Source organism: Acanthochromis polyacanthus, chromosome 1 (genome assembly GCF_021347895.1).
Source record: "Acanthochromis polyacanthus isolate Apoly-LR-REF ecotype Palm Island chromosome 1, KAUST_Apoly_ChrSc, whole genome shotgun sequence".
NCBI lineage: Eukaryota > Metazoa > Chordata > Actinopteri > Pomacentridae > Acanthochromis > Acanthochromis polyacanthus.
In genome coordinates, this window is record NC_067113.1 from 883,356 (window position 1) to 897,736 (window position 14,381).

General features: G+C 41.6%; 2 protein-coding genes across 2 annotated transcripts in view; one reads left to right on the forward strand and one right to left on the reverse strand.

Moving 5' to 3' along the window:
• cog5 (component of oligomeric golgi complex 5) overlaps positions 1–4,148 on the forward strand; it is a 68,763-nt gene extending 64,615 nt beyond the window's left edge. The window contains exons 18-22 of the mRNA XM_022207051.2: positions 254–491; positions 597–673; positions 2,541–2,667; positions 2,817–2,896; positions 3,554–4,148. Of these exons, the coding sequence (XP_022062743.1) occupies positions 254–491; positions 597–673; positions 2,541–2,667; positions 2,817–2,896; positions 3,554–3,662 (631 nt within the window). The 3' untranslated portion in view covers positions 3,663–4,148. The remainder of the gene's footprint in view (positions 1–253; positions 492–596; positions 674–2,540; positions 2,668–2,816; positions 2,897–3,553) is intronic.
• ndufa5 (NADH:ubiquinone oxidoreductase subunit A5) lies at positions 4,140–10,553 on the reverse strand. Its single transcript, XM_022207053.2, has 5 exons — positions 10,459–10,553; positions 8,154–8,198; positions 7,314–7,430; positions 5,811–5,876; positions 4,140–4,329 (listed from the first exon to the last, which is right to left on the reverse strand). Exons 1-5 carry the CDS (start codon positions 10,531–10,533, stop codon positions 4,228–4,230), a joined length of 405 nt encoding a protein of 134 aa, XP_022062745.2. The 5' UTR covers positions 10,534–10,553; the 3' UTR covers positions 4,140–4,227.
• Positions 10,554–14,381: the final 3,828 nt, after the last annotated feature.

Here is a 14,381-nt window from a genome sequence, read left to right on the forward strand (position 1 = left end):
AACAAAGTTTTAAAATCAACTTTAGTTAAAATGCTGATCTCTTTACATGCTGTTTTCTATGAGGTTTATGTGTCACCCAAAGAGACACATTAACGTTAAATAAGCCAGATTTCAATAAAAGCTCAAAATAAGCTAATGCTGGTTATTTCAGCCGCAGTCTGAGTATGCAGCATTAATACGAGCATCTTCAGTAAATGCCATACCATGGTTAGAATGTGTGTTTTTTTTCTTTATTTGTGTTTATGTGTTGCAGGCCTTTGTCCAGCCCTGATAAGCCTGATGTCCCATGCTCTCTATACATGAAGGAGCTGCAGGGTTTTATTTCCAGGGTGATGACCGACTACTTCAGACACTTCCAGTGCGTGGACTTCATCTATGAGAGCACCGAATCCATTGCCCAGAGAGCCATTGAGCTGTTTATCCGCCATGCCAGCCTGCTGCGTCCGCTGGGAGAGGGCGGCAAGATGAGACTAGCTGCTGACTTTGCACAGGTGACAGCTGACAGACGGCTCAGCAGTAATGACGCTACAGCTTCATCAGACTGACATGTATGTCTGTTTGTACGCTCATGCTCCTGACGTCTTCTTGTGTGTCAGATGGAGTTGGCAGTGGCTCCCCTCTGCAGGAGAGTGTCGGATTTGGGAAAGCCGTACAGAATGCTGCGCTCCTTCAGGTGCCTTTTCTTATTTCACACCAAGTTCACCACTCATTTTAATGTACTTCTGGCAAACAATGAGGCCAAGCAGCGATTAAGCAGTGTTCACACTTGTGCAGTAACCGTTTTGCACTTGCTGTGTAGAGGGCCGTCACTCAGAGCTGAGTCATGGTCACATAGCAGCTACCAAGTGTTTGTTTTGAGCTGTTTTCAAGATCGGTCACTCGTCACGGTCTGTTCAGGCATCAGGCAAGTTAACTTTTTGCAAGAACTGCTGCAGTGTCTGTGATACCGTCATCTTGACTGTGTTCTTCTGATAAACCTTGGAGCTGAATGTGCTGGCTGTGCTCAGCAGTAAAACATCAGTCTATCTAGCCACTCAGATAGTCTTGTGTGTGCCCAGGTTTTGAGACATCTGTCTCTAACATTTAGAATCTTTTTCCAGTACACAGTAGAGGAGAATAGAGTTCACTGTCTTTTCTCTAACTCCTCAGAATGTGTCATTCCACACATTTAGTGGCTCCTGTGATAATCCAACAATCATTATCAGCTGCTTCCAGTCTTCATTTCTTCATTCATTTCTTTCTCTTTTCAGATTCAGATTCAGATTCAGATAAACTTTATTTATCCCCGAGGGGCAATTAAGGTGCATATGAGCAGCAGGACGTTATAAAAAAATAGACAGGGTATTCACAGTAAGAATAGGATAAAAAAAAGAATAAAATTTAGAATATACAGTATGTACACAATATAAATATCGAATGAGGTAACTGGAGTGGATGACGTAAAGTGCAAACAAACAGTGTAAACAGAGGAAATAGTATGGACTGTGTAGACATTCTAAATAATATAAAACAGTGTAACCAGTGTAAGTATAAACAGGATGTTAAGTAGTCTGGGGGGGGGTATGTGTGTGTGGGGAATGGTGTTAACAGTTTGAGTTGAAGAGTAGAGTGGCTTTGGGGACAAAGGTGGCTCTCCTCCTCTCAGTCCTGCAGGCGATGCAGCGGAGGCGTCGCCCGGAGGAGAGCCATTGAAATGCGGTGTGAAGAATGTGAAAGGGGTCGTTGATTATCTTACCTGCCTGTCTGAGGGCCTGTTGGCTGTAAACGTGTGAGACAGTTCTGACAGGCAGGCCGATGATTTTGGAGCACACTGATGCAGTGTGCTGCAGTCTGTTCCTGTGCTGCAGGTTGAGGGAGTGGAACCAACAGGTTATGGAAAATGTCATTATGCTTTCAACGAAAGCATAGTAGAAAGTCATCATGATGTGTGTGCTGACTCCAAAGGAGTTGAGTTTCCGGAGGAGGTACAGCCGTTGGTGACACCTCCTGAGAATGTCCTCTGTGTTGGCAGAGAATCTCAGGAGGTTGTCAAAGATGGTGCCCAAGTATCTGTATTCCTCAACTACCTCCACTGGCTTCCCGTGAATGGTGGTGGTGACTGCAGCAGCCAGATCCCTCTGCCTACTGGAGAAGGTCACCACCATCTCCTTGGTTTTGCTGACATTCAGTTCTAGTTTGGAGCTGTCACACCACTCCACAAACTCCTGGAGAACGGGTCCGTGGTGTTGTGAGGGGCCTGTCAGCAGTGACAGGAGAACTGTGTCGTCAGCATATTTAACCAGGTGGCAGTTGGGCTCTTTTATTATTTTACCATTGCAGGTGAAAACTCTTTCACCTCAGCATTTCATTCTGGTGTAATGGTTGTGACAGATAGACACACAGACAGTAACAGATTTCCACAAATCAGTGACTGCCTGAAAGGAAGGAATCCAAAGCAAACACAGATGTTTTTAGAAGATTTTCAGTAGCAATGGAACTTCATTTATAATTCATGGTCGTTTTAGCCTGATGTTGTTCTATGCTGTGTGCTCCGTGTTCAGGCCACTGTTGTTTCAGACGAGTGAGCTGATAGCCAGCAGTCCAGCTGTCGGTGACCTGATTCCCTACAGCACCCTGCTGCACTTCCTGTTCACCAGAGCCCCATCTGAGCTCAAGTCACCTCACCAGGTCTGTGCACGCAAACACACACAGTGATACTTTGTACGGTATTCACAAACTGTTTAATAAGTGTTCTTTCCTCATGAATTAAAGTGTTAAAGACAGCAGCTGACTTTGAGAGTGTTGATCAGCTAAAAGAGCCTCTTTCTCCCCCACAGCGAGCAGAGTGGTCCATCGCCCGTTACTCCCAGTGGCTGGATGATCATCCATCTGAGAGAGACAAGCTTACCCTCATCAGGTCAGTTGTGTGTTTTACTCTTCCTGGTACATGAGCTGCATGTAGGAACTCCATCACAAAGACCAAACCATCCAGTCAATGTGGGGAAAAAAGCAGGTCCAGGGGGCACTTTGTTCATGCAGCTGTAACTGTGGGGAATGATCAGCCTCTAGTGGCAACCTGTGCGCTGCCTGTTTAAAATGTTTTCATGTCAGTACAGAATGAAAGCCGAATTACATGGAAGGTACAGTTTCATAATGTGGTGGCAGGCGGATAAAAATATCCGTTTTAATGGCTATTAAGTGAGACATTTTTGTCTCAAGATCCTGAGTGTAATGTTTTGGCATCCAGTGCCAAGTGCATGAGCTGTGATAAAAATGATAAAATTACCATCAAAATACAAACTTTTACTGGATTTCATGACAAATGCATGAATGCAGCCAAAATAATCAAAAATGAAAAGGTCAGAAATGTACTCATGGGCACATGTGGGTTAAAGAAATTCCTTCAGGAGTATTTCTATATTTCTATCTTATATATTATGTACTGTGATGGACCGACTGATTTCAGGTTTGGTCTGCTGTTATCAGATGATATACCACACTGATCAGCAGGAAGTGATGCAGTCTGATCATTAGTCATCTTTTTGTACTGAACTTTCACCTGTTCTCCTCTAAGGGGCGCTCTGGAGGCCTACGTACAGTCAGTCCGGGCTCGGCAGGGAAAGGAGTTTGCCCCCATCTATCCCATCATGCTCCAGCTGTTACAGAGAGCCACCAATGGGTGAGAAGATGTCAGAGCCTGAAGAGGACACAGTGACAGAAAACCTACTGTGTGTTGAACAGCAGCATCACATCTGGAGAGGATGCTGTTAGCAGCTCTATGTGAGCAGAGTGTTTATACTGAAGATCAGCTCAAACATGTAACTGATCTTTCTTCCTTTTACATGTCTGACTGAATCAAGTGACTCTGTTCCATCAGGACACATGGGATTTTGATTTTACATTTATCTTGTGACCAAAGCTAAAATGGGAATAACATGATTCCAAATAATGTCTGTGAACAGGTTGTACGATTTCTATAGAGAGCTGGTCACTAGAACTGCTTCTAGTGATCAGCTCTCTGTTACCTTCAATAACTGATCTGAACAAACAGTTTAAAGATTAGATTGAGCTTTTTTCACATACACCTGTATGTAAAACTCTGGCTGGTGCTTCACATGGTAAATGTACATGTAACATGTTCACAATGAGAATAAACGGGGTTTGTTTAACACTTTAATATATTACTGAAGCAGAAGCAGAGGTATGGATCTCACACACACACAGGATGAACACTACAAACACGTATATTCAGATTGGCCATTTCCACTGATTGGCAGGAGGCTCCTCGATCAGCGGCTCCCATGGTTTCCATTCAGACATCTTCCTGGACAGGGCCAGCTCACACTCCGCCTGCACACAGGACAGTCAGCAACACTCTGATTTCATTATGACACACAACAGCCAGATCCATGCTTCAAAAGAACGGTCAGACAGTTTGAGAAATCCTTCCACTTTGTTACTGAGGTGAAGCAGGAACATTGATCTCACTAGAGTGTCCTTAAGAAGCTGGAAGTAGGTGGGCTCAGGTAGCCTGGCTCTGTTCTGAACTCATCAATACAGATACCACCAAACATTTTTTGTGTTTATGTATCTGGTGTCAGTGTGTTGCGCTATTTCCTCACAATATTTAATGGCGTTCTTCTACACAGTCTGAACAGTCTGTTCATGGCTTGCATCATCACAATTAGAACCACAGTTTTATGTTTCTTTTTTTCAAAGCTAGGTGAGCCGAGCTTCCACTCTTTATGCTAGAGCCACTAGAATTAACACATTTGTACCAAAGTGACAGCACTGATTTCCCAAACTTTCTCCTTTCCTACATACTGCTGTTGGTTACTCTCTTTAATGAAAGACGTTCAGTTATAACCCAAACAGACTGAAACAAGATGACAACAGTTCAGACTGTCTGTGTGTTACTGAGTAGTACTGTAAAGCTGTCAAGCCTTTAATCAAAATAAATGTGTGAAGATTGCAGTACAGTCAAGGTTTGTTCAAAGACTATTAATACTAAGGATCTAGATGGAACCACTCACTTCTGAAGAACCGAGGCTGGACTCAGAACCTGAGCTGGATAAAGTCTCAATATATCCAGACCTGAATGGAAACTCCTGTTGAATCAATTACAGTGGCTGTGACTATGTTTGGGGTGGAAATAAGACTTTCAATTTGTTTTTGAACCATAAAAAGCAAATTTGTCACTTATTCTGTTCTTCTGACTGACTGGGTCTCTTGAAGCCTGGTTTCTTTTTTTGGGAATTAGGTTTAAGTAGGTTTTCTATGGATCCATTTCAGAACAGGACACATACAACATAAACAGGTGCCTGTAGGAAACTCTGATAAGCTGAGGTCAGAGTTGTGTCACTAATCCTTCTCCAACTTAAATGAAATGACATCCATCAGAAACATGCTGCACAAAAGGCAAAGGCAGAGAAATAAATCAATTAAAAAGGCCAGATTTGGGTGGACTGTTTGGTAGAGCTGGACTTGAGCTGAACAGCGCTGTGCAGTTTTCCCGAAAAAAAAAAAACAATTTTTGTCAGTTGGTTGTAGCTGATTCAATCATGGCTCAGATCTGTTTCTTCTGTACAGTTTTTAGAGTGCAGACTGGGTGAATAGCAAATACTTTATTTTGGAAAGTAAAATCAGTCTAATTGAATATCGCAGTTTCTAACTTACATAGGGTTGTTTTTCCCAACAAAATCAGCAGTGACATGTCATCAGTTGCAGAACCACAAGAAGTAAATGATATACAGTTTCTGGCTTTAAAAAAAAAACCTCCATGCCTTTCAACCAATCAGTATCTATAGTTTATTCACACAACGGTGACCTACCTGGAAAATGACTTCCTCGATCTGACCGCAGTTTATTTTCTTCTCAAGCTTCTCAACATCTGGTTCCTGTGATGACAGAAGTACTTTGAGTAGATCCAATCTCTTCCATTTCATAATAAAATTCATCTTATAGACAGCAGAACTGTCTCTAACCACTCCCATACAGTAAGACCCATAAAAATTTGGGCTCCACAATGAAATGAAACAATCTGGACGTGTTTTAAGTGCAGACTGTCAGCTTTAATTTGAGGGTATTTACATCCATGGTGTAGGAATTAAAACGCATTTTACATGGGCCCTCCACCTTTTGAAGGGCCCAAAAGGCCACACATGGCCAAGTGTTTGTTATTCCATCATTCTTTCATTTACAAGGAGCAGATAAAAGGTCTAGAGTTCAGTGTGGTATTTGTGTTTAGAATCTGGTGAGGTCAGTTCTCAATATGAAGTCCAAAGAGCATCACTATCAGAGAAGGAAGCCATCAGTAGACTGAAAAATCAAAATAAACCTATCAGAGAGATAGCATAAACATTAGACAAATCAGTTGTTTGGTACATTCTGAAAAAGAAAGATCACACTGGTGAGCTCAGGAATGTCAAAAGACCTGAGAGACCACAGAAAACGTGTGAAGCGGATGAGAGAAAAAGCCCTTCATAACAGTTGGCCAGATCAAGAACACTCTCCAGGAGGTCGGTTGTCAAAGGAAACGTGTAGGAGGAGGCTTCATTACAAGATGTAAACCACTGAAACCCAGACCAGAGTTTGCCAAAAAAAAAAAACACCTAAAAGATTTTCATCTTTTAGGAGCATACCATCTCATCAGTGAAGCATGGTGGTGGTAGTATAACTGTGTGGATATGCATGGCTGCCAATGGAACTGGCCAAGTCAAAGACTTTCAGGTCAGAGCTGCATTTCACTTGTTGAGTGGACAATGCTCCAAGAACAAGCAGGAAGAGAAGACAGCAGCAGTAGAGGTCTGGTAGAGCGTCACCAGAGAACAAACCCAGCCTGTGGTGATGTCTATGGGTTCCAGACTTCACGCTGTCATTGGCTGCCAAAGATCTGCAACCAAATGTTAAACGTGACAGTTTGATTTATGATTATATCAGTTTGTCTTTGATCCCTTAAAAGGGTGGAGGGCACATATAAAATGCATTGTAACCCTGGGTGCCCGAACAGCTCAACAGGTTATGCGGGCGACCCGTACAGGGGCAGCAGCCCGGGTTAGATTCCCACTCGCAGCCCTTGGCTGCATGTCTTCCCCCCCACTCTTCTCCCTCCTTTCTTGTCCGTCTCCAGCAGACCTATCACTAAAGCCGTAAAAATGCCAAAAAATCACTTAAAAAAATGTGTAGTAATGCCTCCACTGTTCACCTGATCTGGATGTACCCTCAAATTAAAGCGGACAGTCTGAAAACTCACTGAAAGCACTTCTTGATTATTTCATCTCAAATCCACTGTGGTGGAGGACAGACAACTGTGTCAATGTGGCCTGACTACTTACCATTTTTACGTGGTTGAACCTCTCGCTAACCAGCTGCTCTGTGTACTTCCTGTAGGCAGCGTCCTGTGGCATGGTCTGCAGTGACGCAAGGATCTTTGTGTAGAGTATCCTCAGACGCTGACAGGAAGAGCAGAGTGGGTTAGTTCATTACTGAGTCCCTTCAGAGTGATAAACAATGACAGCTGCAACATTCTGTTTGGTAAACTGTGTTCAGCACATAGACTGTATATATAATGGACGTAGCATCTGGCTCCAGAATTGAAGCCAACCCGGAAGTGTCAAAAACTTGCAATATCACACTGTCCACTTGGGTTGGCTCCAAAAAGCTTTTTCTACATAGACTCCAATTCATTTTTTGAAAAAATAAAATTTGATAGACTGATGTTCTACAGCTCAGGATTTTTTCCCCGTTAGTTTTCATGGTCAAAATGAGAGATCAGGAGGCCGATCTTAAAATAAATCAATACTGAATTTTAAATAAATCGTTAAAGTTGGTGGAGCCAGGGGGCGTGGCTATACTTGATAGACAGCAACAGAAGCCTCTGCGGTAAAATGTGGGCGGGATAAGAGAGTTCTCAGCCAATCCTGCCCCTAGTTGCTCTCCGGTCCAGTCTGTTTGATGACGCTTTTTACGTCACTGGCTCCAAAAAATCCAAAACGGCGACCAGGAAGTAGCAAAATCCGGGCTTCATTTTCTCGCCGTTGAAACCAACGGGTGACGTCACGGTTAGTTTACGCCTGGTTCAGCATCATTCTGTGTGACTGAGCTCTGCACCACACCCAGCCGAGCTGTGTGCTACGTTCACCGTCGGTGTGGTGCGTTCACTGTAAGATGCTCACCTCATGTGGATTGTGGGACACTGCGAGTCCGACCAGGCCGGTTGTCTGGAAGAAAAGAGCAGGAGAGACATCCGTTAGGTTGGAGTCACAGCCAGAAATCATGAACCAACATGCTCCATTACTGCTTCACATGGCAGCACCAGTTTTAGCCACGAGTCACAGAAATAACCATCAGTTTCTCTACTGAATGATGAACTTCGGATTGTGTTTTTTGTTAATTCAAGGCAGAAGCACAACTTGTGAAAACGTCTTGAAGTGAGCTGGCTGTTCAAACATCCTCCATTCATCAACCACAGGTTCCCTTTGTGGTGAGATTCAATGCTAAAAACACAAACTGGGGCTCCTCTTGTGGCCTTTATAAACCTGCTTACACTCAGCTAAACCATTTGTTCACAAGTTCACAGTTTTAATGGAAAAATCATGAATCAACAAACTAGTTTAACCTTTCAGAAATACTTGTGTGTCTGGTGCTACCTGCAGGTGGCAGCATGATCACACAGTAATAGATGTTTCTATTCTCACAGCAGGGAACTACCAGGGCTGGTCTGAATAGCAAATTCTGGGCCAATGAATGAATGATGAATATCTGGATATTTCATATATTTAACACCGATGCGCCAATGAGGACATTGTTGTTCTTTTCACTCTAATATATATTTTAGACTGTGATAATCAAAAATCAAATGTCCTCTATGGGAAACAAGTCTTTATTCAGTATTTGTTTTCTTAAAAAAAAAAAAAAAAATCAACAACTGTGCTATCATACAAACAAATACATGTAAAATTCTGAAAATGAAAGGATTCATTTGGTATTCATGGTGAGGCCTGATGTAGATTAGAAGAAAAAAATTGGGGGCCTAGTTTTTGACATGAAAGTTGTTTTTAAAGGACCTCTGTGTAACATGAAACCAATAGAAACTATTATGTATGCTAAAAACCAAAAATGTCTGAAAAGATGAGCATCTGTAATGTAATACAGACAGGATGAGCTTTCATTATAACTGTAGTATATTGTACTAGTCCACTTCTTCTGCAGATTTTAGCAAACACAAAGACGGCCTTCAGCACCTGGAAAACACAACATTATAGTGATTCCAAAACCAGAGACCTGCAGCGTATTTTCTTTCTGCAATTCTCTTGACAAATACTGTGATATGCTGTATGTTTTATTAAATCAATATTCACACTGCAACAGATTTAAACATATGGACATTACTGCATGAGACACTCTGAAATGTCAATGGTTTTACACCAATTTGTAAAACCACTGACATAACAGCCTGAACCCAAAGGTGTGTTCCATAAAGTACACCCTAAATTACAGCTTAAGCAATTTAGTAATTGCATTGTTTAGAATTGCAATTTGAGTATAAACCACTCAGCTCTGCAGTTAGCTTTTAAAAAAAAAACACAGGAGGGCAGTAATCCATTTTTACAAGTTAATCATTTTAACCTTTTAAGTTAAAATCACATTCAACAACTCCAGGCTCAACACCAGGCTGTGTGTGTGGAGTTTAGCTGAGCTCTCAATTTCCAGGGAAAAGTGGAAATGAACCACCGTTCAGCCCTCGAAGTCTAACAATAGAGATATCTCCATTGTTCGACTTCTCAGTCCCCTGTTAACAACATTTACACATCGAAATACATACATATATATATATATATATATATATATATATATATACACACATAAAATAGACTATAAGTACATACTAGGTATGAAATAAACATTCAAGCATTAAACATTCGTTTTGCTCCTCCTTTTAAAAACGACTTTGTGTCGTTCACATCACAATCTGACAATGATCATCTTCACCATCATTTGAACTGTATATTATGAAAACACTAACACTTTCCAGAAGACGACATGAACGCATCATATTTGGAGCTGTGTAAATATTCGGAGATAAACTTCAGCTGCTGAAGAACTTTAATGAAGCTTCAAATGGAATCGGTTATCCTGGTCTTACGGTCTGAGACGGCTCTGTTTAAAGTCAGCTAATGCTACTGATTTCACCATTCAGGCGAACATCATCAGGTCCTCATAACATATTTTAAGGAGTGTTTTAGAACACCCTGCATTGCCTTGCTGTGGTGTTCTTTCAGGACACTGTGGTCGACGGAGGACAAGTTAGCAAAACAGTTTAGCGGCGGGGCTAACAGACGGCAACGTCTCATTCAAACTGCAAACAACAACAGTCAACCACAGAAATATGTCGGCAAACACCATAAATGTGCCGACAGGGTTAACTGTGGTCCTGCTTGATTTTCTATCATCAAACAGAAACGTGACCTCCAGCCGTACCTTTTTCAACAGTCCAGCCATTCTTCTCAGCGGACGTCTCCGACGGTGACTTCCGGCCACTAAATATGACGTCATGATACCGAGCTTCTTGTTTGAACCGCAAATACATTTATTACAGGAAAACGTCTACTCCTCTTGGCACATATTGTCCACTTTTCTGAACTGTGATCTTTATTAAGCCCCATATGGAATTTTAAGGTATACCTTTACACAGTCCATCTTCGACCACTTGTTAATTGGTGTGATGAAAATTATATAGCAAGATGGAAAGATGTTGAGACCATGTATCCCTGGCTATCACATTCAAACGCTCCTGGGAGAAAATAAAATCCCTGGCTATATCAGGAATTTGATTGATCCACTAACAATATTTACACTAGAAACATGATTCACTCTTGCCAGACAACTTAAATTGAAAAAGGAACAGAAAATATTGAAATGGATAGCACTGGATTGTGAATTTAAGCCCAGGTTACATGACTCAACATTTAAACAGTGGAAGAAAAATGGAATGACTGCATTTTGTACTGCTACAGAAAATGGAGAAATAAGAAGTTTTGAAGATTTAAAGAAAAGATTTGCACTTAAGAACCAAGACCTGTTTAGATATCTTCAGTTGAGGGAATATTACAATAAAGAGAAGAAGAGGGCTCCACCAGAAGAAATTAATCCAGTGATGGAAGTGATACACACGTGGACAAAATTGTTGGTACCCCTCAGTTAAAGAAGGAAAAACCCACAATTCTCACTGAAATCACTTGAAACTCACAAAAGTAACAATAAATAAAAATTTATTGAAAATTAAATAATCAAAAACAGCCATTACTTTTGAATTGTTGATTAACATAATTATTTAAAAAAACAAACTAATGAAACAGGCCTGGACAAAAATGATGGTACCTCTATAAAAGATTGAAAACTATTTGACCAGAGTGACATGATTAACTCAGGTGTGTCATTTAATTGACATCACAGGTGTTTCCAAACTCATAATCAGTCAGTCTGCCTATTTAAAGGGAGACAAGTAGTCACCCTGCTGTTTGGTGAAAAGGTGTGTACCACACTGAACATGGACAACAGAAAGCGAAGGAGAGAATTGTCCCAGGACATCCGAAAAAAAATTATAGACAAACATCTTAAAGGTAAAGGCTATAAGACCATCTCTAAACAGCTTGAAGTTCCTGTGACAACAGTGGCTCATATTATTCAGAAGTTCAAGACCCACGGGACAGTAGCCAACCTCCCTGGACGTGGCCGCAAGAGGAAAATTGATGACAAATTGAAGAGACGGATCGTTGGAATTGTTTCCAAAGAGCCCAGAGCAACCTCCAAAGAAATTAAAGGTGAACTCCAAGGCCAAGGTACATCAGTGTCAGATGGCACCATTCGTCGTTGTTTGAGCCAAAGTGGACTTCATGGGAGACGACCAAGGAGGACACCACTTTTTCACCTGCGTAATATTGTAAAAATCAGGAACATTCTGTCTCAGAGTGATGCAGAAAAATTAGTTCATGCTTTTGTTACTTCCAGGCTTGACTATTGCAATTCCTTATTATCGGGTTGTCCAAATAGTTCTCTCAAACATCTACAGTTGATCCAAAACGCTGCTGCGAGAGTACTGACAGGAGTTAGCAAAAGAGATCATATTTCCCCTATACTTGCTTCTCTTCACTGGCTTCCTGTTAAATCCAGAATAGAATTTAAAATCCTTCTTCTGACATATAAAGCTCTTAATAACCAATCTCCATCATATCTTAAAGATCTGATAGTACCTTATTATCCTAGTAGAACTCTTCGCTCTCAAGCTGCAGGCTTACTTGTTGTTCCTAGAATTTCTAAAAGTAGAATGGGAGGCAGAGCCTTCAGTTATCAGGCGCCTCTCCTGTGGAACCTGCTCCCAGTTTGGGTTCGGGAGGCAGACACCCTCTCTATTTTTAAGACCAGGCTTAAAACGTTCCTTTTTGACAAATCTTATAGTTGGGGCTGACTGGGTGACCCACAGGGGTTCGGCTTGTGTCTTCATTTGCACAGCTGACTCCTTCTTGGACGTCCCTTCGTTCTGCCTCTAGTCATGCTGCTATAGGCCTAGGCTGCTGGGGGACTTTTCTTGACGCACTGAGCCCTTCTCTATCTACCTTTACATTTAATATGTATACCGTTATTGCAGTACATTCACTCTGTTTCCCCCTGTGCTATTTCTCCGAGTGTCCCTGGTCCCAGAGCTGGATGCTTCAGATCTGCGGTTGATGTTCCACCAGCTGGTCCAGTCTCCACCATGTCCACTGTGGGATGCTGCTGCTGACCTTCCTCCAGCCCTCTGCTTCCAACTCCCTTTTTCCACCAGTCAACTCTGCATTGCCTTCACTATACTGTTATGCTAACTTACATACTGTTTGAATTTTACTGCTAGCTATATATGGAGTATGTTTAATGTCAGAGCCGTACATCATAAGAGTAAATTATGAGTCAGTTTTCAATGTTAGCTTATACTTTGTCTGTGTCACATATCCTGTCATGCATGTATCCAAATGTGTGTTGTGTTTTCCTTGCTTTCCCACCCCTCCCTCTTCTCCCATCCCTCCCCCTTGCCCTCTTCTGTCCTTCTCAACCCGCCCGGCCAGCAGGCAGATGGGTCCCCCCTATATAGAGCCGGGTTCTGCTCAAGGTTTCTTCCCTGTTAAAAGGGTGTTTTTCCTTGCCACTGTCGCCTTTGGGCTTGCTCTGGGGGTCAGGCATTTGGGTTCTGTAAAGCGTCTTGAGACGAGTTGACTGTAATTGACGCTATATAAATAAAATTGAATTGAATTGAACCACTGCTGAAAAAAACTCATAAAAAAGCCAGACTGGAATTTGCAAAAATGCATGTTGACAAGCCACAAAGCTTCTGGGAGAATGTCCTTTGGACAGATGAGACCAAACTGGAGCTTTTTGGTAAGGCACATCAACTCTATGTTCATAGACTCAAAAACCAAGCATACGAAGAAAAGAACACTGTCCCTACGGTGAAACATGGAGGAGGCTCAGTAATGTTTTGGGGCTGCTTTGCTGCATCTGGCACAGGGTGTCTTGAAAGTGTGCAAGGTACGATGAAATCTGAAGACTATCAAGGCATTCTGGAGAGAAATGTGCTGCCTAGTGTCAGAAAGCGTGGTCTCAGTCGTAGGTCATGGGTCTTCCAACAGGACAACGATCCAAAACACACAGCCAAAAACACTCAAGAATGGCTGAGAGAAAAGCATTGGACTATTCTAAAGTGGCCTTCTATGAGCCCAGATCTGAATCCCATTGAACATATGTGGAAGGAGCTGAAACATGCCATTTGGAGAAGACACCCATCAAACCTGAGACAACTGGAGCTGTTTGCTCATGAGGAGTGGGCCAAAATACCTGTTGACAGCTGCAGAACGCTCATTGACAAATACAGAAATCGTTTAATTGCAGTGATTGCCTCAAAAGGTTGTGCAACAAAATATTAAGTTATGGGTACCATCATTTTTGTCCAGCCCTATTTCATTAGTTTGTTTTTTAAAATAATTATGTTAATCAACAATTCAAAAGTGATGGCTGATTTTGATTATTTAATTTTCAATAAATTTTTATTTATTGTTACTTTTGTGAGTTTCAAGTGATTTCAGTGAGAATTGTGGGTTTTTCCTTCTTTAACTGAGGGGTACCAACAATTTTGTCCACGTGTGTAGTTAAAGCATACAACCAAAAAATATCAAGGGTCATATCAAGACTTTACCATAGTATAATGGAATGCCAGAATAAATCAACGCTATACATAAAACACAAGTGGGAGAAAGAGTTGAATGTCATAACCTCTGAAGAAGAATGGTATGACGTGTGAAACTTAACATTCACAAATTCACTTACATGGTGAGAATTTAATTGGAAGAACTTAACACATTTTTTTATGATGC

What these genes read in the sequence shown, in the direction of transcription:
- ndufa5 (XM_022207053.2), bottom strand. Translation starts at nt 10,533, where the DNA reads ATGACGTCATATTTAGTGGCCGGAAGTCACCGTCGGAGACGTCCGCTG. An exon ending in GGTTCAACCACGTAAAAATG is followed by an intron (nt 5,877 to 7,313) that starts GTAAGTAGTCAG and finishes CTGTCATCACAG; the next exon opens with GAACCAGATGTTGAGAAGCT. An exon ending in TCGAGGAAGTCATTTTCCAG is followed by an intron (nt 4,330 to 5,810) that starts GTAGGTCACCGT and finishes TCCTGTGTGCAG; the next exon opens with GCGGAGTGTGAGCTGGCCCT.